Consider the following 26,354-nt stretch of genomic DNA (forward strand, 5'->3'; position numbering starts at 1 on the left):
TATCTTATGTCATTCTTATGGAGAAGATGGTGAAATATGGGTTGCTAATAATGCAAAAAGATGGATTCAGAATGGCTTAGAAGGCTAGATTCAAAAGAGTAACTGTTAGCAAAAATAGCAAGCATTTATAAATGCAAAGCCTTTTATGACTATTATCTTTTCTGATCTTTACAACAACCCTGGGAAGTAAGTGTTATTATGATCCCCATTTGATAGATGAGGAACCTAAGTCAAACAGGGGTTAAGTGACTTGTCCAGGGTCACACAGTTACTAAGTGTCTAAGGCCATATTTGAACTCAGGTTTTCCTGACTCTGAAATCCATCAAATCCATCATTCTACCTACTACATCACTGAGTTGTCTGGTTGTTAATGGTTCAATGTCAACATGGTAGGAGGTTTCCTGGATCTATTTGTGCTTGGGATCTATTCTTGGCCCTATGGTGTTTCACATTTCAACCAAAGATTTGAATAAAAACATCAAATTGACAGGTGACATAAAGCTGGAAGGGATAGCTAACACAGTGGATGACAGCATTAGGATCCAAAATGATTCTAAAAGGTTAGAGCACTGGGCTAAATTTAATAAGATGAAATTCAGCTAAGTGAGCTAAGGCAACAAGGTAGCACAGTGAATACTTCTTATTATGTGACTCGAAATCAGGAAGACATGAATTCAAGTCCTGTCTCAGACATTTACTAGCTGTGTAACCTTAGACAAGTAATTTATCTTCTCTCAGGCTCAATTTCATTTGTCAAATGGGATAACAGCACCTACCTCAAAGGGTTGTTATGAAAATCAAATGAAATACCATATGTAAAGAACTTTGTAAGCCTTCCTTATAAAGTTCTATGTAAATGCTCTCTATAATTATCATTAATAATATTGATCATAATAATAATAAAGTGAGATAAATGTAAAGTCTTATATTTGGGTACAAAAAAGTCAACTCCACAAGTATAATAAAAGCAAGACATTGAAGCTGTTTTAAAAAAGATCTGGGGATCTTAGTATAATGCAAACTCAGTGTGAGCCAACAGTATAAAATGGCAATAAAGAATATAACTTAATATTGAGCTACATTAAGAAAAGTATAACATCCAGGAATAGGGAGGTCATGTTGCTATCAGCACTCTATGCCTTCAGACAGAGAAGATTAAACTGATTTTGTACCATTTTCTACTGATCCTTTTTCAATTAATTGATTTTTGTCCTGTGACTGTCTAACTCATGGTTCTTTGTTTCTGAATTTAGTACAGAAATTCAACTGGCACGTAATAAGTTCAGAAATACAGCTTTACCGCTAATCACTGTTCTATTCTTGCCTCAAAGAAATCTATCCTTGAGGGATGTGAGTGGACACCAGGAAGTCTGATCTAGTACCTTTACCTTACCAAGCTGTCCTTCAGAGATGTCTGGTTTGCCATCCAAAGTCTGGCCCACTATCTTTTAACCTTGCAAGTAGACTCAAACAATGAACACTTCTTAGTCACAAGCAGAAAAGAAGGGTGTTATGCTAGCCTTTTGAATTTCAAACTTCTAACCAATCATATTATTCCCCTCACCTCAGCTATGTAACCAATCATGTTGTCCTCAACCTCATTGTGTCACCTATCCTGTTCTGTTCTTTGTTCTAACCTTATAAAAAAGAATTAAGTCTTCAGCTCAGGGTCTTTGGAAAAATTCCAAGCAAGCCACTGACCCCTTTATTAACAAGTTCAGCACCCTAGTAATAAATAGTTATCTTGCTAAGGGAGAATGTGCTTCACTTTACCTTTGCTAAATATCAATAGTGACAAGACCTTACCTAAAATACCATATGCGGTTCTGGACAAAACATATTAAGTCATATGAGAACAGGAAAAACTTCCTAACAATCAGAGATATATAAAAGTAGACTAAGCCTCTGTGAGATGTGATGGGCTCCCCTCCATAGATGTCTCCAAGAAGAGAAATCATGGCCACTGGTCAAATATGTCCTAGTAGGGAATTGTTCTCATCTGTAGGTTGGACTATATGGCTGATAACTCAAATTCTATAAGACAGTGATGCTAAGAAAACAGTTAGGAGGTAATGAATATGGAAAGTGCTAAATTATATCACAAAAAAAGGAAAAGGATTTCATATACAAATGGTGACCAACATGGAAGTCATTTATATTTTGTTTCTAGCATCTACTCAATCCAACTACTTTTTACAACAAAAATCAAAATCAATAACAATAAAAATGAGAAGATACAGCACACATTGAGGGCAAATCCTGAATACTTAAGTTATTAACACAACAACAGAAGAGAAATAAATAACAGACAAAAATACAAATCTTCAATATTTTCAAGGAAATTAAAGTGATGTAAATCATTCTCCACAATGTGGAGACTATAGCAAATCTTGAAAAAAGGATAGAAAATGCCTCAAAACCTCCATTGCCAGAATGGCAGAGTGAGGAAGGAACTCCCTGTAGCCCTCCAAAATTCTGCTCCAAAAAACCTTGAAAAATACTTCAGAACTAATTTAAGTACACAGAAGCAAATTAGCAACACAGCAGGAAACACCTGTCCCAGTGGGGTGGGAGGGAAGCCCCGTAAATAAACAGTGGCAGACTTCACTCCAAGGGGTCAGAAAAAAATGAGCAAAGAACAACAACTACAAAAAAAAAAAAAAACTTGACTAAAAAAAGGTACTATGGTGACAGGGAAGAGCAAGGCACAAACTTAGAAGAAGATAACAGTATCAAAATGACTACATGTAAAGCCTCAAAGATAAAGGTAAATTTCACTCAGGCCCAAAAAGAACTCCAAGAAAAATTTAAAAGAGATTTGAAAAAGCAAATCAGAGAAGAAGAAAACTAAAAAAAGAAAAGAGATTAATGTAAGAGAATCATTAAGAAAAGAATCAACAACTTGGTAAAAGAAATGGAAAAAAAAAAGGAAAAATATATACCAAAATTCACCAAAGGGGAAAAAGAAACTCCTTAAAAAATAGAATTGGCCAAATGAAAAAAGAGATACAAAAGTTCACTGATGAAAATAATTCCTTAAAAATTAGAATTGGGCAAGTGGAAACTAATGACTCCATGAGACATTAAGAAACAATAAAACAAAAGCAAAAGAAGAAAAAAATGGAAAAAATGTGAAATTTTTCATTGGAAAAACAACTGATGTGGAAAATAGATCAAAAAGCAATAAATTAAGGATTATTGGAATATCTGAAAGCCATTATCAAAACAAAAGGCTGGGCAGCATATGTCAAGAAATTATCTAGAAAAACTGCCCTGATATCGAACAAGAGGACAAAATAGAAACTGAAAGACTCCACACATCACCACCTGAGAGAGATCCCAAAATAAAAACTTCCAAGAGTGTCATAGCCAAATTCCAGAGCTCCCAAGTCAATGAGAAAAAACTGCAAATACCCAAAAAGACACAACTTAAATATGGAGCCACAGCCAGAATTACAAGGAATTTAGCAGCTTCTACATTAAAGAACCAGTGGGCTTGAAACATGATATTCTGGAAGGCAAAGGAGGAGTTAGTATTACAACCAAGAATTACCTAACCGGCAAAACTAAGTATAATCCTTCAGGGTGAAAAAATGGGCATTTAATGAAAGAGGCCTTTCAAGCATTCCTAATAAAAAAGACCAGCGCTGAATAAAAATTTTTTTTTTTAATTTCAAGTGATTTTCAAATATAAGACACAAGACAAACATGAAAAAGTTAAAAAAGAGAGAGAGAGATCAAATATTAGAGATTCAATAAGGTTAAACTTTTTTCCTATGGCAAGTATTTTTAACTCTCAAGAACTTTATCACTATAAGTGCAATTAGAATGAGTATACATAGAGGGTACAGGTGTGAAAAAACTGATGAGATGATATCCCAAAAAAATAAAATTAAGAGGTGAGAAAGAAGACTGCACTGGGAGAAAAGGAAAGGGGGAAATACAATGGGTCACACTGTCTTCCTTAAAAGAGGCACGAGAAAGTTCTAACAGTAGAGGTAAAGTTAAGGGGGAAGGCAAAATTTGAGCCTTACTCTCATTAGAATTGGCTCAAAAAGGAAATGACATACACACTCAGTTGGATATAGAAAACCTATCTTACTATCCATTAGGAAAGTTTAAAAAAGGATGGGGATAAAAGAAAGGGTGAAAGGGGATGACTGAAAGAAGGGAGTGCAGATGAGGGGAAGTGGTGATTAGAAGTAAAACAAAAAGAAAAGACAGGGTGAAAGGTAAGTAAGATAGAAGGAAAACAAGAGGAAATAGGATGGAGAGAAACATACACTTAGTTATAACTATAAATGTGAATGGGATAAATTCACTCAAAAAATGGAAGCAGGCAGCAAAATAGATTTAAAAACTAGAATCCTATAATATGTTGTTTAGAAGAAACATATTTTAAGCACAGAAAAACACAAAGAATAGGGGTAAGAGCCTGGAACAGGATCTATTATGCTTCAGCTGAAGTTTAAAAAAAAAAAAAAGCCAGGGTAGTAATCATGACCTCAGACAAAACAAAAGACAGATCTAAATAAAGAGATAAGGAAGGAAACAACAATTAAATAATATCAATATTAAATGTATATGCACCAAATGGTATAGCATCTAAATTTTTTAAATAGTTAAATGAGTTACAGAAGAAAATAAACCAAAAAAACCCATATACTAGTAGTGGGGGACCTCAACTTTCCCATCTCAGAACTAGATAAATCTCAAAACAGAAACAAGAAAGAAGTTAAAGAGATGAACAGAATTCTGGAAAAGTTAAATATAATAAATCTCTGGAGTAAAATGAACGGAAATAAAAAGGAACGCACCTTTTTCTCAGCAATATATGGCAACTATACAAAAATGGAGCATGCATTAGAACATAAAAACTTCAGAACGAAACAAAGAAAAGTAGAAATATTAAATGCATTCTTTTCAGATCATAATGCAATAAAAAAAGACCAGTGGAAAGGTAGAATAAAAATTAATTGGGCAGGGGAGCTAGGTGGCATGGTGGATAAAGCACTGGCCCTGGATTCAGGAGGACCTGAGTTCAAATCCAGCCTCAGACACTTGACACTAGCCATGTGACCCTGGGCAAATCACTTAACCCTCATTGCCCCCTCCCAACAAAAAAAAAAAGTGAAGTAACTAGAACCAGAGAATGTTGTACACAGTAACAACAATATTGTAAGATGAACAACTGTGGATGAATTAGCTGTTCTCAGCAATACAATGATCCAAGACAATCCCAAAGGATTCATAACGAAAAATGTTCTCCACTTCCAGAGAAAGAACTGATGTTGTCTGAATATGGACTGAAGCATACTATTTTTCACTTTCTTTTTTAGTCATTGTTCAAGTTTTCTTACACAACATGACTAACATGGAAATGTTTTTCCATGATTGCACATATATAACCTGTATCAGTTTGCTCACTGTCTCAAGGAGGGAATAGGGGACGGAAAGAGGGATAGAAATTGAAAAAGAAAACTTTTTTTTTATGTTAAAAATTCTCTTTACATGTAATTGGGGGAAAATTAAATATTATTTAAAGAAAAATTGCCTCAAGCAACAAGTATTTGATCTCTTGGCCAAGCAGAGAGATTTCAAATCCAAGGGCAAAACAGGTTTAGAAAATAAATTGTTGTATTATTTTAAGGAGGATAATGGCAAAATATTATGGGCAAAATCAACTTCTACGATGAGACATAGCAGAGGGCAAAAAAAAGTTTACAAAAAGTTTATTAGCGAGGCACCCAATTAATTCAGATTATCACCAGAACATTAAAGGATAAAACTGAAGTAACAAGAAAATGAAACATGGAAAAGGTCTAAAAATATTCTTACTCTTTTCTCTTCCAATGACAGTGGAGCCAGCATATTTTAATACTGGTCCCCAAATGTGCTTTATGATGGAGTAGAAATGACACTAAAACAACAACAAAATATTTAGACTGATGGGTAGACTGAGTATACCAATAGGAAAATTTTGTGGGATACTCAAGATATATGAAAAAAGCAGATACCATATATTCAGGAATAAAAAAAAATCAAGGATCTTATATTACCAAAAGGAGGCAACCAGAAAATATCAAGGGCTCTACAAAAATTTATGAGATATTTTATATATCGATAAAAGAAACATATGCTAATTTCTGGAAAATGAAAGATGTTTGAATCTACTAGTCCACTACATTTGGAAAGACCAATATTGGCAAGATTTTCACAGAGGGAATAATCTCAAAGGATTAAGCACAGCAAGTCTGAGCTGCCTTTAACACTATTACAGAGCTGAGAAATTCCTAGAACATTATGTAGAAGTATATAATTTTAATGTTTTGTCTACTTCATTTACTATTTGTCACTCCATTATAATAGAATATTAACATTATAGGTTATTTGTATATTGTGAAAGAGTAATGCAGAATGTGCATAAAGTTAGGTATGATGGGATTTGTTTCAAGGATTTATTTTGAATATGCTCAGCTAAAACCTGGAATGAAAAAGTTAGAGTTAACTTTCAAATGAAGTTTTAAGAATAATTTAAAAAATAGGATTTGCAGGCAGCTAGGTGGTGCAGTGGATAAAGCACCAGCTTTGGATTCAGGAGGACCTCAGTTCAAATCTGGCCTCAGACACTTGACACTTACTAGCTGTGTGACCCTGGGTAAGTCACTTAACCCTCATTACCCCGCCCAAAAAACAACGACAACAAAAAAATAGGATTTGGGCAAGGAAGGGACAATAGAAAAAGAGATAACTAAGAAAGACACCCCCCCCCCCAAAAAAAAAATAGAAAAGCCTTGTCAGTAAAGATTCTGCACGGGCTGAACAAGAATTCATTCAACAAATCCTGTAACACAAAGACTTAAGAACTTTTTAATTCAAAGGAGTTGTCCTAAGAGCAAAAAAAGAATATAAGTTTAACTTTTAAAACTTATTATTGTGGGATGAGAGGTGATAAAGGCTGTAAATATAAATACTATTTAACACCTATGTTTATTTCCACTCACTATCTCTCTGCTACCTAAAGTACTACAATCATGAAAACTAATGGTCATAGTAATGACACTATAAATCAAAGAAAAGATACTGGGAGAATTAGCAATAGATGACTGAACTATATAGATGCAATTTCATATGCTTTGGGGGGGGGGGGAGATGAGGCAATTGGCGTTAAGTGACTTGCCCAGGGTCACACAGCTAGTAAGTGTCTGAGGCCGGATTTGAACTCAGGTACTCCTGAATCCAGGGCCGGTGCTTATTCACTGAGCCATCTAGCTGCCCCCATATGCTTTTTTAAACTACACTTATATGAACATACCTTGTTCAAACGCCCAAACACCAAGACAAATGATAAAACTTTTAAATTCACTATATGTTAAATACAATAAATATGGCTTTAAATTAAGTATTTGATGTTTTCTAGCACCCAGAGATGGATTCTCCCCTTCTTTTCCCTTTGACCATGTTCCCCTCCCACTACTCATTGGTATCTCCTAAAAGTATACAGCAAAAATTAAAAGAATTTAATTTTCCATATTATATTCCAATGAGAAACTTAGAAAATGAGGAAAAAAACAAAAATATTACATAAATCATTTATAGCCTACATGAATTTTAGAAATATTTTTGTAATGAAATAGAAGACAGTTTTGTGTGCTGTAGGGAGAGACTAGTCTTAACAGATTTAAAACAAGTTACCAGAACCTATCCTTCCTATTCAAATCCAATTTCAGTTTATGAAACAAAGGTATTAAGAAAATTAAAAACCCAAGTAATTTAAAAAAACCTATTTATGTCAAACCAAACATAGCCCTGTCATAAATAGGAAAAGCTTCAGAACTCTCAACCAGGTTGGTATTCTACTAAGAATTAGACAAATTGTCTTTTAAATTCTGAAGACAGATTTAATGAAATAATTGAGATTACTCTAGAATATTTTTCTGACTTACAAAGATGAAAGAGAAAGAAATATAGGATAATCATATCTCATTTAGAAATAACAATAGAAAGAAGTGCAAGAACACAGGGATAACAAAGGCCACAAATAAGAATTGTGGAAAAGATTCTAAAATAAGAGAAAGTACATACCAAGGTACTTTTATTGTAACAAATCTAAAAAGTAAGCATATATAATATGCTAAATCAAAAGAACTACAAAAGCAGGTTTACACTAAGTTAATAACTTCTTAGTCCAATGATAATTTGTCAATTTTTACTTTCCAAAGAGCTATTCATTTGCATCTGTATTCAGTTACAATTATAAGAACCTAAATAAACTTTGTTAACCTCAATAGATTAAATTCAATCCAGTATAACAGTCCCACCCACTTGCAATATATTAATTTACTCAAAACATCATTTTCCAAGTATAGTTTAGTTCTAAGAATTGGGTTTTTTTATTCTATTAAGACCAAAAACCAAACAAACAAAAAAACAGGCTCATGTCAAACTTTCAGGAAAGAAAACCCACTAAAAGTAATTTCAATTTTGTTTTTAAAAAATAAAACTCCCCAGTTTCAGAAAAAAAAAACAAAACCCAACTATTAGTTAATGGGGGGGGGGGGGGGCGCCAGGGCAATGAGGGTTAAGTGACTTGCCCAAGGTCACACTGCTAGTGTGAAGTATCTGAGGCCGAATTTGAAGTCAGGTCCTCCTGAATCCAGGGCCAGTGCTTTATCCACTGCACCACCTAACTGCCCCCAGTTAAATTACTTATTAAAGAATATTAATATTACTCTGTAACATGAATATTAATACTACTGATATTACTCTGGAAGAGGGGAGTAGGATGTCTATGGCTTTAATTAAAAATTTACCTAAAAGCTATAAGCATAGATTTCATTTAACAATTATGTCAAAAAAGTTAGTTTTCTACACCCTTCAGCCCATTCACTTAACACAGCATCTAAGTACTGCATTGCTTCTACAGCATCTAAAAGAAAATCAAATGTCCTTTCAGAAATCTCATCCTAAACATCATTATGATGAGGATTTGGGAAAGATGAAAGGCTGGAAAATTAGGATTTAGAATCATCAGAAGTAGGCTTGAAAACTTTAAAACATTAGTGAATAATTCAATCACAAATATGCTGGTACATTTATAGTATGGTAAAGAAATGAGAGAAGGCCTGTCTAATATAATAGCTTATATATATATAATGTTTTCTTTCTGTTTGTTTTGTTTTGTTTTTGGTGAGGCGATTGGGGTTAAGTGACTTGCCCAGAGTCACACAGCTAGTAAGTCTCAAGTGTCTGAGGCCGGATTTGAACTCAGGTCCTCCTGAATCCAGGGCCAGTGCTCTATCCACTGTGCCACCTAGCTGCCCTTATGTATATAATGTTAATGTAATGAGATCTAAGATGAAGAAAACATCTGCTAATTGAGTACAGTACATGAAAGATTAAACTTAATCTCCCAATCTCTAAAGTATACAGTGATGGATCTATGATCTGATGTGTCTAACTCCATCCAACAATGAACATTACAATCCATCCATTTCTTAACCTGTGTGACTCTTGTGTTATATCCTCTCCTTATTCTTCCACAAGAGGTTAACCCAATGTGTTGTTCAGTCATTTTACTCATGTCCAACTCTTCATGCCCCATCATTTTACAGATGAGGAACTGGGCAAAAAAGATTAAGTGACTTGCCCAGGGTCACACAGCTAGTAAATGTCTGATGCCAGATTTGAACACAGGAAAACGAGTCTTCCTGACTTCAGTCCCAGCATTCTACACTGTGCAACCTAGCAAACCAATGTAACTAGGGCTATTTTCTTTACAGTGGGTGAAAACAAATGGAGCATACAGGTTATCCATCATGTATCCCTCTTTCTCACTACATGACCAACTCACATTCTTCTCTATCTATTTAAAATAGTGTCTTATTTAAGGTCTCCAAAGTGATTTTTCCTAACAACCTTTTGAGACAGGTATTGCAAATATTACTGTCCCCATTTTGTTGATGAGGAAATCAAAGCTCAAGGACTTAAGTGATGTTCCCCTTTAAACTTACATAAATGCTTATAGGCATCTTTTGGCTTCACACCAGTTTTCCTGATAACTTATCAGGCTGATACTAACAGCTGAATGTGGTCCTTCCATAAATGTCTTTCAATAAACCACCACGGTCTTTAATTGATTAGTATTGTCAAAAGATAGTCATTCATTCAATTCATGACAGATTGTATACTCTGTTACTCATGCCAAGAATAAAAGTGAAATCAATAATAAGGATAATATAGGTGGTGTGTATTTAATATGCTGCAACTTAAGTTTTTATTTGCTGATTCTAATTCACTAAATAGCTGAAGAAACCAGTATTGCAAGATACTCAGTAAAAACATACACAATGGGGCAGCTAGGTGGCACAGTGGATAGAGCACCGGCCCTGGATTCAGGAGGACCTGAGTTCAAATCTAGCCTCAGACATTTAACAATTACTAGCTGTGTGACCCTAGGCAAGTCACTTAACCCCAACTGCCTCACCAAAAAAAAATACAAAAAAACATACACAGTATTATAGCAGTCTCTTCACCAATTATTCCTGACATGGAAATACAGAACTTTAAGAAAATGAATGGATTACTTGAATCTAATTTTTAAACCTTATTGAAAAGTAATTTCTATAAAGTTTGATATACTATATGGTAAGGCTTCCAAACACTAGTACCATATGTGTATTCTAATACAAATCTCAGATCATTGAGAACTTGAAGCTTTACCTGTGTGATGGAGAGGGAGCTTCAAACTGAGGCACAGTACTATCCTCACTGACAGGGGAATACAAACCACTCATTTCCTAAAAAGACAAAAAAAAAAAAATCAGATAAAATATAAACTGTCAAGAAAATGCAAGTAAGACCCCTAAAAATGTCAGATGAATGTCCAGATATAGACCTGAAGTAGGACAAAAGCCAAGCAATATGGACATAGGTGGTTATGATTTGTATCACTCAAAGAAGTACTCATATTAATAAGATCACAGCCCCACTGTAATACAAATTTGATAACAAAAAAGCAACTACATACTTGGTTAAAAAAACATTTTCTGCTTGTCATTAAATTTTATACAGTTGTTTTAAAATTAGCGTTAATATAAAAAATATTGTTGATTTGAGTGCTTACTTACTATGTGTGAGGTATTATGAGGGAATACCAAGAATAACAAGATACAGACTCTGCTGTCAGAGAATTTAGTCTCTTAAGGGGTGTAATACATGTATATAGGTAAATGGAATCAAGGTATGATTAATATGAAAGCACAACCAAGAGGTACAAAGCATTGTGATAGTTCCACCAGAGAATATTATTACTTCTGGCCAGAAATATGAGGGAAAACTCTGTCAGGGAAAAGAGTACTTGAATTTGTCCATGAAGAATGGGCAGAAACTGAGAGGTAAACAAGAGGGGGGCCAAGTGGGGAAAAAAGCATAAGCAGTCCATTGAAGTTATGGGTTTTTTTGTTTGTTTGTAAAAAATAAAATTCTCAGTTTCAGCTAAAAAATTATTTGCTTCTTGTAGAGTATTAATATTACTCAATGACATTTTTAATATTAGTAGCATTGAAATTACTCTGAAAGAGAAGAGTAGGATGTACAATGGCAAGTAAATGAATAATGAACACAAGGAAAACAGAGAAGGTGAAGATAATGTAAAAGTTATGAAGCAGGGAGACAGGAAGAATATAAATTGGGATATATGGAAATTGGATGGATTTGTAGGAAGAGGTAATGTGTCCAGTTTTGGGACACTCTGGGACATTGCAATTTGAAATATCCAATAGGTTCTTAATGATACAGGACTATAGCTCAAGGAAAAGACTAAACCTGGATATAGAAATCAGTATAGAGAAGATTATTCAGTCTATGTGAGCTCACAAGGTTACCAAAAGAGAACAGAGAGAAGAGCAGAGGGGCACAGAGATAGAGTTTTTGGAAATGTCCAGTATTTATGGAGCAAACTATAAAGAAGATCCAGCAAAAGAAAAATGAAAAGAACAGTCAGACAAGTAAATCAAGAACAAAGACGTGTCACAAAACCCAGAGAGGGTGATAAACAGTTTCTAACTTAGGTTGAGCAGGACATAGACTAAGAAAGGACCATCAGATCTAGCAACTAAACATTATTCAACTGAGTGATAAAATCAGAAGCCATATTGCACAGAGCTGGGGAGTGAGTAAAGAGGATACAGAAGCAGTAATCGTAAATAGTTGGGGTTGTTTGGGTTTTTTTGTCCTATTGGTTTGGCTGAGCAAAAGAAAAAGAGTTATCAGCCAATATCTTGAGGAGACAGTGACTAGGGAAGTTTATTTAAGGATAAAGTGGACAAAGGCATATTTGAATACAGTAGGAAGGAATCAGTACATAGGGAAAGGTAGAAGATTAGAAAGAGAAGGGATGACTGATGTTTCAAATGCTAGAAAATAAAGATGGGATCAAGGAGTTGACCAAGGCAAGGAGATGGGCCACTTCATTATCACTAGGAAAAAGAAAAAGAGTGAGGTATGATGTCAAATTGTTTTAAGATGAAGAAAATGAGAAAAGAGGGAACTCATCTTTTTTTTTTTCCCCCCAACAAAAATGTATGGGCCTCAAGCTAAGTAGTGGTGGAGAGTGGAATTTGTGGAAGTTTGAATAGTCTCTTCCAACCTCAGAACAGATTCTGGGACAGCTAGGTGGCACAGTGGATAAAACACCAGCCCTGGATTCAGGAGGACCTGAGTTCAAATCCGGCCTCAGAAACTTGATACTTACTAGCTGTGTGACCCTGGGAAAGTCACTTAACCCTCATTGTCCCAGGGGTGGGGGGGAGAGAGAATAGATTCTATGGAGGCTGAGATAGGGATTCAATTAAGGAAGACTAAAAAGACTGTCTTGCTACAGTGAGGGCCCAGCTGAGATAAAATTATATGGATTTGTAATATACCCTATCAGCACAGTTGTATGACTTCCATGTATGAGAGGAGGAGGTAGATGCTCAGAGTAATCCAGGGCTAAGGTTTGCAAAGAGGTAAGTGGACATGGGTAAAGGAGGCACAGGATTCAACAGCTGAGGACAGCATGAAGTTGAATTGGTAAGTCAAGACTGAAAAGAGAATAAAGTAAAGTCACAAGGAGGGCTAACTAAGAAAATGCTAAAATACTAAAGGATTAGAGGTCTCCAAATAATCGGTTTAGGAAGGGTGGGGAATACAAAGAGATGGAATATCAGAATTTTTTCATTAAAGTGGACCATATATGAATATAATGGTGAGATCTAGGACATGAATATCCTTAAGTGTGTGGCTAAAATATAATAAAGAAATTGGTCATGGGATTTAAAGAGAGTGAAGAATTAGTAAATTAAGAAGTCTGAAGGAGCAATGTGAATCATGAAGTGCTCTAGGACAAGAGCAAGAGCTAAGAAAGAGAAGAGTGAGCTAGGTGCTGAACTCTCTGAGAAAGGAGAGAAAATGATCTGGGAATTGGAAGTTAATGATAATCTAGAATAAGTATGAATGAACTTCAATGGAAGAGAAATTGCTGTGTGATGCTAAAGGTAGAGTGTGCTAAAGTGGCAATGGGAGCCTGGGTCAAAGACTAGGACCTGTGCACAGTTATTGATATTAGGATCCTTCATAGTTAGACTGTTGTACAAATTCAAAAGAAAGATACATTGGAAAATAGTGGTTCTGGTAGACAGCCCTGGACTTCATCTGCTAGGCAATTCATTTTGATATCAGATTTGCATATATTATATTGTCATATGTGGAGCAATATGATTTAAAAGACTGTCTAAATACATTTAATTACACAGTAACAAGAGTTTTAGTCTTGACAGGTAATTTGTAGAGGCATAATGGACAGGAAGACCTAAGCTCAAATCCTGCCTCACCATGCACTTAAAGCTGGGTGACTAAGTAAATCAATAAAGCTCTCTTCTCAGTTGCCTCCTCTGTAAAATGGGGGGTTGGTATCAGAGGCCTCAAAGAGCTCTTACAGCTCTATGATTCTATCATCCTACCTTAGAAGCATATGTTTTGTATGGCTAATATTTTATATTTTCTCTATCCAGCTGCAAAAAATGTGGTAGCATGAATACAAACATAGACTGTAGCCTAAAAACATGTTCCAACCTTTTTTCCCCACAAAAATTAATCCTGGTCAGTAAATGTACTGATTAAAGTGAGAGTGACATCTGTTACTTTCTTCTTTACAGAGACGAATTCTATAAATGTAACATATTCAATAAAGATGGAAATTTGATGGATGTGAAAACTTTCCAAAGTTTTAACAATGTCTAGATCCTCACCTCCACTCGTTTAATATCTTCCTCCAGTACACTTAGCTCCTTTTGGATCTGTTCCAGTTGCTGTGGAGAAAAGGAGAAAAGAAAAATCTAAAGTAACTTGAATTGGCATCACCACAGCCACAAATTAACTCTTCTCTCTTACACACTGGCCCAATTCAGGTAACCAAAGTAATAAATTATAAAATAATCCCCTCCTCAAAAGAGCTGGTGAGGTAGGGGGTCTCAGTTATTTCTATGTTTTTTTAAATGTTATTTTAAAAGGTTAAAAGGGGAGATTTCCACAGGAAGGAAAGAAGTTATTTTAGTATGTAAATATGGATTGTGAAAATCACAGCAGAGAAATTATAGAGATGTATCAAGGAATAGGAACTCCTTTTTCTTGGGAAAATCAGATAAGTTAGGTGACTGGTTAATGTTCTAGTTAGTCAGTTGTTGTCCTTCAAGCTAGAAAAGAACCTAAATACATCACTATGTCGGAGTCAAGGAACAGTGTGTCTAACTGTGGCTGATCAGACCATTACAATCTCAGAAGGCTCCATCACAGGTCCAGCTCAAATAGTCCATATGAACATTTGGAGTAGAGATATCTAAATCTGTGTATATCACTTCTTTTGAGCTCCTGTAATTCTGCTTTGTTCTTGGAGCACAGAACCTTCTTTGATGCAGGCATGCTACGCTGGATCATTCTGTGCCAGTCTCTCTTTTCTTACAACTGATTCCAGAGTTCTTCATAGAAACCTTGAGTGTATCACTTGTATCACTTGAGAGTATCATTGTATCACTTCTTCTGACCTCCGTGTGATTGCTTGTCCTGGGTGAGTTCTTTGTAAAATAATCTGTTAGGCATTTCTATAAAGGGAAATAGATTGTCCTGTATTTGTGATCATATAGCTAAAAAAAAAAGGCCAGGGCAACATCTGAATTGAGTTCTTCCTGACTCCGAGTCCAACACTCTATTGACTACTTCTTGTTGTTCAGTTGTGTCTGACTTCATTACCCCACGGACCACAGCCAGGCCCTACTACCCTCCACTATCTCTTGAAGTCTGTCCAAGTTCTTGTTCATTGTTTCCATGACACTTTCTATCCACCTCATCCTCTGCCATGCCCTTTTTCCTTTTGCATTCAAGCTTTCCCAATATCAGGGTCTTTTCCAATGAGTCCTGTCTTCTCATCATGTGGTCAAAGTATTTAAGCTTCAGCTTCACCATCTGACGATCCAGTCAAAGTCATTTTAAATTAATTAATAAATTAATGCCTAAATTAATTTTAAGTATTTAGTGATTTAATCTCCTTGCTGTCCAAGGAACTCTCCAGTCTTCTCTAGTACCACAATTCTTTTTTTTTTTCAGTGAGGCAATTGGGGTTAAGTGACTTGCCTAGGGTCACAGAGCTAGTAAGTGTTAAGTGTCTGAGGCTGGATTTGAACTCAGGTATTCCTGATTCCAGGGCTGGTGCTCTATCCACTGTGCCACCTAGCTGCCCCCTAGTACCACAATTCTAAAGCATCATTTTGTTATAGTCCAGCTCTCACAGATATATTTTGCTACTGGAAAAACCACAGCTTCGACTATATGGACCTTTGTCAACAAGGTGACGTCTCTGCTTTTTAGTATGCTGACCAGATTTCCCACAACTTTTCTTGCAAGGAGCAAATATCTTTTAATTTCTTTTTTTTTAAATAATAAACATTTTTATTTCTAGTTTTGGGTTCCAATTTTTATCCCTCTTTCCCTCACTCCCCTTCCCCCTCCCTGAGGTGGCAATCATATATGGTAAAACATAAAAGGTAAAACATGACCATATTTGTCATTTTGTACAAGAAAACGATTAAAAGAAAAAATGAAAGTGAAAAATAGCATGATTCAGTCTGTTCCATCAACATCAGTTCTTTCTTTGGAAGTAGATAGTATGTTTCATCAATAGTCCTTTGGAATTGCCTTGGATCATTATACTATTGAGAATAGTCAAGTAGTCAAGTCATTCACAGTTCTTCATCAAACAATATTGCTATCTCTGTAAGTGTCTTTTAATATCAAGGCTGTAGTCACTGCAGTGATCTTTGAGCACAAGAATATAAAACCTGACTGCTTACGTCCCCCGTCCCCCGTCCCCCGTCCCCCCCCCCCCCGCAATGAGAGTTAAGTGACTTGCCCAAGGTCACACAGCTAGTAAGTGTCAAGTGTCTGAATCCAGATTTGAACTCAGGTCCTACTGAATCCAGGGCTGGTGCTTTATCCACTGCGCCACCTAGCTGGCCCCTTACATTTCTTTTCCCTCTTATTTTCCAGGAAGTGATGGGACCAGTTGCCAAGTCATATATTTTCTAATAGTTTTTCAGCTTCAAGCCAGCTTTTACACTCTCCTCTTTCACCTTAATTCCACTTTATCTTCTGCTATTAGAGTGGTATCATCTGTATATCTGAGATTGTTGATTATGTCTCCCAGTAACCTCAATTCTGGTTTTTGATTCATCCAGCCTGGCATTTCACATGCTGTGCATATAAGTTAAATAAACACAATGCTTATCAATAATAGAACAAGATGCATTTTATAGGGGTAGAATGACTAGCCAGTAGACGCAAGGAGGTATGGAAAGGTATAGGGTGCTTTTAGAGAAAAGTTACGAAGAAAAGTTAAAAGAAAAAAATACAATTCTGGATGTACTGACACAGACAGAAAAAGGCTCCCAAAGCAGAAGCTATGTTAAAGACCAAAGAAAGGAGAGAAGAAACAAAAACTTCCAAGAACAGAGCCATAGTTGTAACAGCTGAGCTGAGGAGGGATGGCTGTGAAGCTCTAATATGACCAAAAGTCAACATAATTTTAATTCTTCTAGAAACCCAAAGAGTGATTTTTATTGTAATAATATGAGAGTGGACTAGAGAGAAGTCAGATAAACTAACCAGAAGAATCCTAATTCCAAGGGATAGGGACTAAGACAGTGGTACCCAGTCTTTTCTTGCTGTAACCTAAATTTGACACTAATTATACTTTGCCTAAAATGAAACCAAGCTAGGAAATAGCAATTATTTTAAAATCAGTTATATTTATATATTACAATCATTAAAATACAAAAAATTACTTTCACCATTAGATTCTACAAACTGTTCAGTCCCAAACCTCCCAGCCCAGAGCTTTCAGGAGTTTGTTACCAAAAAAATGGTCATAACAAACTCCACCTCTGCAGAACTGTTTGTTGATCAGCTGGTACATCTTGAAAAGCCTTACAATGAAAAAGAAGTGATAATACCTTCCCACATTTCTTCTGGGGTGCTACTGTGGGGAGGGGGGAGGGAGTCAGGATATAAGAATATATTTCTACATAAATACACACACATATATGTAAATATGTATGAGGAAGACAAAAGGCAATTATCTTAAGTGTGTAGTAGTTGCACTCAATGAACCAACATTTTAAAGCTAAAGAAAATCATCTAGTCCAACCACCTTATCTTATCAAAGAAACCAAGTCTCCAGAAAGGTTCATTAACTTGCCTAAGGTCACATAAAGTCAATGGCAAGAATGAAGCTAGAACACGGGTTCCCTTGACTCCTCGCCCAACAACGTGACCTTCAACTAGATGCCAATTAGTCTTCATACCTTTTCTCCTTACATGAATTGTTTTCTTCATGTTGAAAAACCATTTTTAAAAAGGATCATTTACAATCCTTCTGCAGACCATAGAAAATCCTAATATGGATAATAATTTGAGGTTGGAGATCAATGTCAATTAAACAAAGTACTGTAATGAGAAAAAGAATTAAATTAATTTACTTCACCTAAAACAAACTATCTAAACAAGGGTCCTAACCATGACAATATCAGTATACTCTAACTTTTTTCATAAAAAATGTGATCTTAGACAAAGCAACATTACTGGAGTTACTTTCAAAGGAGCAACACTCCTATGAGCTTAATAACAATTTAATAAAAACTATATATAAAGCACTGTGAGTGGCTAGATACACAAGAACAACAAAAGACTGCCCTCAAGGCTGTTACATTCCACTTAGGGAGTGAGAGAGGGACAGGGACAGGAAAATGATATAACATGTAGCCAGATAAGTAAAAAAACAAAAACAAAACTGGAAAGGCTTCAAATAGGCGGAAGTGGCACTTGAGTTGGGTCTTGAGGAAAGAAGACTAAGAATTCTTGGAGGCCAGGAAAAGGAGAGTATTCTAGGCATGTCCAGACAGCCTGGACAAATAAGAGACAAAATGTCATGGGATAAGCAATTGTTCAGTTTGTCTGGAAGACATCACAAGCAAAGATAATAAGAAGAGACTGAAAATGTCAACAGGAGTCACATACTGTGGTGCTAAAAACAGAGTCCCCTTTGCCTGGAATGCTTTCCCTCCTCACCTCCACCTCCTACAATCTCCCTCTTCCTTCAAAACACAGCTCCAGCACCATCACCTTCATATCATAAATTAGAATAAAATGCTAAACAACATGTGCAAAAGTTCTAAATTACATGGAAACTGAGAAAATTTATTAAACAAGGACTAGGTTAAAAGAAGAAACTGGAAAAATTATTTAAAATAAAATAACAAAACCAAATAATAAAATTTACATAATGCATAAAAAGCCATTTTTAGAGGCAAATTTATATTAAATGTCTAAGAAAAGTAGAAAATAAATGAAGATGGCACTAAAAAAGACACAAGAAAGCATTAAAACAAATTAAAAAGAGATTATAAGAACAGAATAGAAAATCAAAGAATAATTGATAAATAAAACTCAAATTTTTTTAACAAAGACCAAATACAAAGCACAAAATATTAGCTTTATAAGAGAAAAAGAGAAAACATGAACCAGTAAAATTACAGATTTAAAACTTGTAATTAAGAATATCATTAGGGAAATGCCATACCATATTTCTAAGAAACTAGAAAACCAAAGGAAGTGGAAAATTACCTATAAAAATATAAATTATTAAATTATAAGGCAGAAATTAGTAATATAAGAAGACAAATCTTCAACAACAACAAAAAAGGCAAAGCATCAAACAGGGATGGGAACAAATCCCACTTGCAGCAGAATTTCTTCATCTTTCTAAAGTCAAATAATCACCGTTACATTCATTAATATAAATATAAGCTCATTATGTACCTTTGTGAAGTAAATATAGTGTACTTTTAAGACAGCAAATGATCACATACATACTAAAACACATTTTTGTACAGTTTTACTAAAGTATATAAACACAAAAATAATAGAAAATTTTAAAAAATACCAGCACATTAAGAATTCATCACAACAAAGCTGGGCTTATGCCAGGCACACAATACAGGTTGAACATCAGAAAAAGTATCAACATAGGATAAAAACCATACAATTACATGAGTAAATAAAAAAAATAGCTTTTCATAGAATACAATAATCATTCATGATTTTTAAAAGCACTTAAAATAAAGGCTAACGAATAATTTTTTTCAGCACAATCAATACTACCTTAAACCAAGTGCCAACAAATAACAGAGAAACATTTAAAGTATTCCCACTAAAAATAAAATGCCTATACTAACTACTTTTATTTGAAATAGTATTATGAATTCTACTAATTGCAGTAAGATAAGGAAAATATATTAAAGGGAGATTTACTTTAGAAATGGAGATCAAAAATTTTACTTTCAAACAACATATTAATGTAACAAGAACATCCAAAAGTTTCAGCCAAAAAAATTAATGGAGACAATAAATGAATTTGAACAAAGTTTCAGAATGAGTTTAACAGGGGAAAAAATGATTTTATTACTAGTAACAAAGATCAAGTAACATAATAAAAAAAGAAATTTATTAAAAAACAACAACTCAATCTTAAAATATTTGGGAACAAACCTATATAAACCTGACTCTAATATCATAATGATCAAAATGAGAAACAACCTAAATAATTGCAGAGACATTAAATATTTATGAATGGGCCAGTTTTATTTTTTAAACCACTCCTCAAATTAATTCACACAAATTAAAATGCTTCTTCTTTTGCAGACCTGGACAAATAGGCAAAAATATCTATAGAATTCACTGAAGTTAAAAGCTAACAAAAGTTGTCTTCACTGTTAACAGGCAATCACAACTTCACAAACTTTCATGAAATTGGGTTTATTACAAGAGAAATGAACATGCAAGTGAAACCCAAAGTCAGAACAAATATTTCACAATCCATACATAAGTTTGCATATTTATGTTAGTACAACAAAGGAAGGAGAAGAAACCAGAAATATCCTCCTAAAGGGGAGTGACATAGGAAAGGGAAAAGGTGCAGTAAAGTTTGGAGAGGGGGGAAAAAATCTTTTGAAGGGAAGGGGGCAAGGTGTGGCAAAAGTGGCATTGTTTTCCCTTGGGAACTACTAGACCATGAAGATATGATGGTTGGCTTGTTTACAGGGTTACACCTACAGTTTTTCAACCTAGTGCTGACTGATATACTGATGATATCTGTCTTGACTCCCATAGACATACAGATAGTCCAGCTTGGGATAAAAATAACACATTGTGTGTGTGGGGGGGGGGGGGTGTTCTTAACAAACTCAGGGCCTCCTGCATCCTCTGGGTCCAGTGTTTCTAGAAAATGACAACTTAAAAAGACAAATTAGGAGGACCCCTTAACATTCCTTGATATCACACATTCATTAAAACATTACAAAAAGCAAAACTATCTGGGGGAAAAAAGCCACTAAAACATACATTTAAAATTGGGTGAACCAATCTCAAGTTCTCCATGTTCAAAACAGAACTCATTATTCCTTCCCTTCCTCCCTCCCTCCCCACCCTCTCATCTAACATTGTTGTTTTGTTTTTTGTTAAGGGCACAACCCAGGTTCAGTGTTCCAGGTTTGTCACCTTGTGGTCATCTTCATCTACTCACCATATACATCTAATCATCTGCCAAATCTTGCCATTTTTACCTTGAATGCCTCTCTCATATATGAGCCCTTCTCTCTATTCCCAAACCCACTACCTCACTTCAAGTCTTCCTATTACAATGATCTCCTAATTGGTCCCCTCACCCCATTGCATACCTCCTCAGTATTGCCAAAGCAAAACCCCCTGAACAATTTAAGAAAACTCAATTTAATGTGTTTCTGGACAAAATGTCTGCCCGAATGGAAGGCAGGTTGCCCAGCTCTCAAGTGCCTCCTCCAATAAAGACCTAAAATTTGCAACTGTCTGAACACTGATCAAAAACCCAATGAGAAAGCAGAGTTAGCGGCTTTTTCCACTCCCAAAGTGTACAAGATGTAAGCCGGGAGTACAAGGGGAAAAGGAAAAGTAGTCTCCATGAGCAGGGACTGCAGGGCGTGTCTACACACTAAAAGGCTGTGTCCAGAGGAATAATAAAAGTCTCCCTCAAGCAAGCCACAGTAGGGATCTCCAATGTACAGAGAAACAGCAACGGGCAGTGCCAACAAATATGCAGCCTGGAAACACACTGGAAAATCTTGAGCCCAAGGGTCCTAGCACCTAGTCCTGGGCATGCCACAAAGGGCCCTAAATATCCAGCCCTCTGAACCTCAGAGATAAAGGGAGATTTAACCCCAGGAGGTATTAAGAAGAAGGGCCAGAGGGGGCAGCTAGGTGGCGCAGTGGATAGAGCACTGGCCCTGGATTCAGGAGGACCTGAGTTCAAATCCAGCCTCAGACACTTAACAATTACTAAATTACTAGCTGTGTGACCCTGGGCAAGTCACTTAACCCCAAATGCCTCACCAAAAAAAACAAAACAAAAAAAAAAACAAACCTTTGGGGCGGCTAGGTGGCGCAGTGGATAAAGCATTGGCCCTGGATTCAGGAGTACCTGAGTTCAAATCTGGCCTCAGACACTTAACACTTAACTAGCTGTGTGACCCGGGGCAAGTCACTTCACCCCAATTGCCTCACTAAAAAAAAAAAAAAAAAAGAAGAAGAGCCAGAGAAAGATCAAGAAGGCCTCACCACACTACCTACAAATACAGCAGGGAGCTCAATGTAGCTCTGGAGCCAAATTCCAATTGAGGAATTTAAAGCTGGAGAAATAAAAACTTATTGCAAATCTAGAAATACCTAGAAAGGTGAGAATAACACCATAATAACTGCAAGCAGAGGGGGTAGCTAGGTGGCACACTGGATAAAGCACCAGCCCTGTATTCTGGAGGACCTGAGTTCAAATCTGGCCTCAGACACTTGACACTTACTAGCTGTGTGATTCTGGGCAAGTGACGTAACCCTCACTGCCCCACCCAAAAAAAAAAAGCCAAAAAAACACAAAACAAAACGCAAAACAAAACAAAAAATAACTGCAAGCAGACTTGAAAGGAAATAGGTGTTTTCCTACCAAAAATATAAAGAAAAAGAAAAAGAAATAAAAGCTCTTGAGGAAAGAACTAGAAGAAGAATAAACAATTTAGAAAAGATACAGGGGGCAGCTAGGTGGTGCAGTGAATAAAGCATTGGCCATGGATTCAGGAAGACCTGAGTTCAAATCCGGCCTCAGACACTTGACACATACTAGCTGTGTGACCCTGGGCAAGTCACTTAACCCTCATTGCCCCACAAAACAAACAGACAAACAGACAAACGAAAAAAACAAAAAAAAAAAGAAAAGAAAAGATACAAACTTTACCCACGTAATACACTTGCTAAAAATTAGAAAACAGTAAACAGAAATCAATGAATGCATAGGAAAGCAAGAAATATTAAAACAAAATCAAAAGAATGAAAAATCAAAGAAAATAGAAGATGTGTTAAGAAGCAACTGACCTGGAAAAGAGGTTAAGTAGAGATAACTTAAAAAACACTGGATTTACTAGAAAACTATGACTCAAAAAAGGGAGTGAAAGGTGGGGCAAGATCATAAATGAAAATTGCCCAGATTTATTAGAACCAGGAAGTAAAATGAAAATAGAAAACATTCACCAGACACCTCCTGAAAGAAAACCCAAAAGGAAAAGTCCCAGGAATATCAATCAAAATCTAGAGGCCCGATATCAAAGAAAAATATAAGCATTCAAAAAGAAGTAGTAATAAAAGACATGTCAAAATCATGCCATTTCTACTATAAATGAGAGAAAATCTTGGAAGATAATTACAAAGGTAAAAGAGACAAGAAAAACTTACCCTGCAAAGCTGACTATAATCCTACGGGGGAAAATAGACCTTTAATGGAATAAAGGACTTTCAAGCAATCCCAATGAAAAGACGAGAACTATACAACTATACAACTCTATTGCCAATTTCCTGGATAGGAATCAATCACAAACTGGCAAAGGCAACAGACAAGCCACTGGATCAAATTTGCCTTCAAAAGATCAGAGTTCTGAATCTAAGAAAGAATAACAGTGTATAACAACCAATATCTATTATAGATATCTTGGAGAGAGGGTAACCCTATTACACTCATATCAAATGACACATCAAGACATCAAATGATTCCACTGAATGGAAAAAAAACTAAATTAAATAAAAACCTAAATTTAAAATATTAGTGTTTAAAGACAGTTTTATTACAATAGCTTCACACAGAACAGAGGTGAATGTGGGGGTATAAGTAGAGTATAAATTCTGTTAGGCCCTATTAATCTGAAAAGGCTTCAGTGTGAGTCCAGCAAGGGACTTTCATCCAAGACCTAAAATAGCTAAGTTTGAAGGTCATCACCAAAAGGTCAATCTCCAATTTATGGATTTTTTTTTATTCTAGTAATTCATGAATTCATGTCTAAGGAACAGAGGGTAAGTGGTCTTGCAATAAGCCCTGGTAAAGGCAACAAACCAATTAAATTGCTGAAGTTTGAAATATTGAAATGTCTCATTTAAACCCCTTGGTAGAATATAAAAAGGAAAGAAATCCTCCTCTATGTTCACAAGTTTTGACCTAAATGCTCCTGATAGATTTTTCTTTGACCTTTCAGATTTTTAAACAATGGTATGATTTCAGAGATTCTGAATGCATTATCTGTGTGAATATATTTTTTCTAAATAACTTAAAATTTCTAACAGCTATTTAGTATATTAGGTGAAATAAGTCTATGAAACCAGACTACAAATCTTATTTCACAAAGATATATGTGAAACTAAAAAAAAGAATCCTATTTGTAAACTCTTCAAAGAAAACTGGTAAGCAAGTCACTCAAATGAATAAATTTAATTCAGAGGAATAACCACCATCAAAATGAATTTCCTCATGAGAAATGAACTCAAGCAAGTCTTTTACGTTGTTATTAATAGATTTCAACCATGTCCTATTTCATAGAAGGAACATATTCATAGAAGCTTTAAAATTCAAGTCATACATTAAAACACAAACTTGATAAAAATGCATAGAAAAACAGGCTTACCAACAATAACATCAGAATTCTTTATGAATTAATAAAAATTCAACTGACAACCCCATGTAAAGGTAGATATTTGAATACTGATGGACTGTTTAAGTTTTCCATATAGAATCCAATGCCCCATTTATTCATTTGAAAAAAGAACACTAAGAAAAGTAATTAGGATTTTTCATTCTCATAAGAGTAAGAAAGCCAGTTGAAAAGGATAAATTTGAAATATGATGTAAAGATACTATTTAAGTAATTCTAATTTGACAGAATTGACATTGTTTACAATAGTCTAAATGCTGGTCATCAAACCTATTTGGGTCACTAAATTTTCAGACTACTGAAAACAACTCATAACTCATCATAGTAAACCTCAAAATGACTTTTCAGGCTCAGAACATTCTGTTTCTCTTTATTTAAATATCTAAATTATATAATTTATATCACAATTAACTGAATTACATGTGACAATAATAACTGAAGGAAGTGAAAAAACAGTTAAATTTAGGAAGTTACAGCACCAATATTAGAGACGAATTAACCAATATTAAATTTTTATTATATCCACCAGCATACTTTATGTCGTACCTTCCAAAGAAGAAAGAAATCTACGTTTCCCCAAAAATGTCTAGAATATTCATCTATTGCTCATGAGCTAAAGTTTATTATTTTTTCTTTTTTTTTCTGGAGCAATGAGGGTTAAGTAATTTGGCCAGGGTCACACAGCTAGTAAGTGCCAAGTGTCTGAGGACAAATTTAAACTTAGGTTCTCCTGACTCCAGGGCTGGTGCTTTATCCACTGCTCTCATGAGCTAAAGTTGAGAGATATTTAGTTAGGTCCCATCTGTCATTCAGAGTTAAAAGTGTGAAAGTTAATAAAAGTACCAATAAATGTTTCAGTTTTTAAATTTGTTAAATCTGGCTGCCTAGTGTTTTGTGCAATTTACAATAAAGTCCCCAAAATCACTATCAACCCCAAAAGCGCAGATTACTACACTTCTACATTCATAGGGGTAAAAAATATCTAGAAACACTTAGAATTTGCATGGCTACCGAAAGAAAACGTGATTAGTGATGAGTCAATCAATAGAAAGATTAAAGACCTTTCAAGCTGTGTGGCACACTGCATGGTAGGGTTATATTAGTAAAGTTTATTATTATATTGTACCATATATGTTAGATATATGCAACTAATAATAATCATAATCATAATATCTACTTAATATATGATACTAAGCCCAGCAGAGCATTGTTGAGCATTAGTAGCTATATCTGGGAATAAAGGGGCTAATCAGAGTCATCAAGAAAAAGTGTTTCATTGTGACAATCATTCCATTACCTCAAGTATGAGATGACTTGATAAATCTCAGTCCTGACAAATATCTTAAAGCACACCTATCTGATCAATTCACAAACATTTATTAAGCACGTACTACATATGGTAGTCACTATACTAGACACCAAGGAAAAAAAGGAAAAGAAAAAAGAAAAAGAAAAAAAGTCCCTACCCTCAAAGAGCTTTCAGTCTACTATGGAAAATAACATATATACTGCATAAGTACATACAAAATATACTGTGTAATTTGCAGGGGAAGGCGGGGAAGGCAGGGGCAATAGGCAGTTTTTGGTTTTTTGTCTTTCCTAAAGGAAATCCTCACTGAAAATGACAAAGTCTTGACTGCTGATTACTTACTTTCTCTAATAACTTTTTGTTTCACTGTCTAGAAAACATTCTATAAAATTCAGTGCTTTCT

General features: G+C 35.2%; 1 protein-coding gene across 5 annotated transcripts in view; it reads right to left on the reverse strand.

Moving 5' to 3' along the window:
• COP1 (COP1 E3 ubiquitin ligase) overlaps positions 1 to 26,354 on the reverse strand; it is a 240,336-nt gene that overhangs the window by 162,791 nt on the left and 51,191 nt on the right. For all 5 annotated transcript variants that reach the window (XM_044004926.1, XM_044004924.1, XM_044004923.1 and 2 more), the window contains 2 exons: positions 14,293 to 14,352; positions 10,724 to 10,800 (listed from right to left, as the gene is read on the reverse strand). In XM_044004926.1, the coding sequence (XP_043860861.1) occupies positions 10,724 to 10,800; positions 14,293 to 14,352 (137 nt within the window). The remainder of the gene's footprint in view (positions 1 to 10,723; positions 10,801 to 14,292; positions 14,353 to 26,354) is intronic.

Source organism: Dromiciops gliroides, chromosome 4 (assembly GCF_019393635.1).
Source record: "Dromiciops gliroides isolate mDroGli1 chromosome 4, mDroGli1.pri, whole genome shotgun sequence".
Classification (NCBI taxonomy): domain Eukaryota; kingdom Metazoa; phylum Chordata; class Mammalia; order Microbiotheria; family Microbiotheriidae; genus Dromiciops; species Dromiciops gliroides.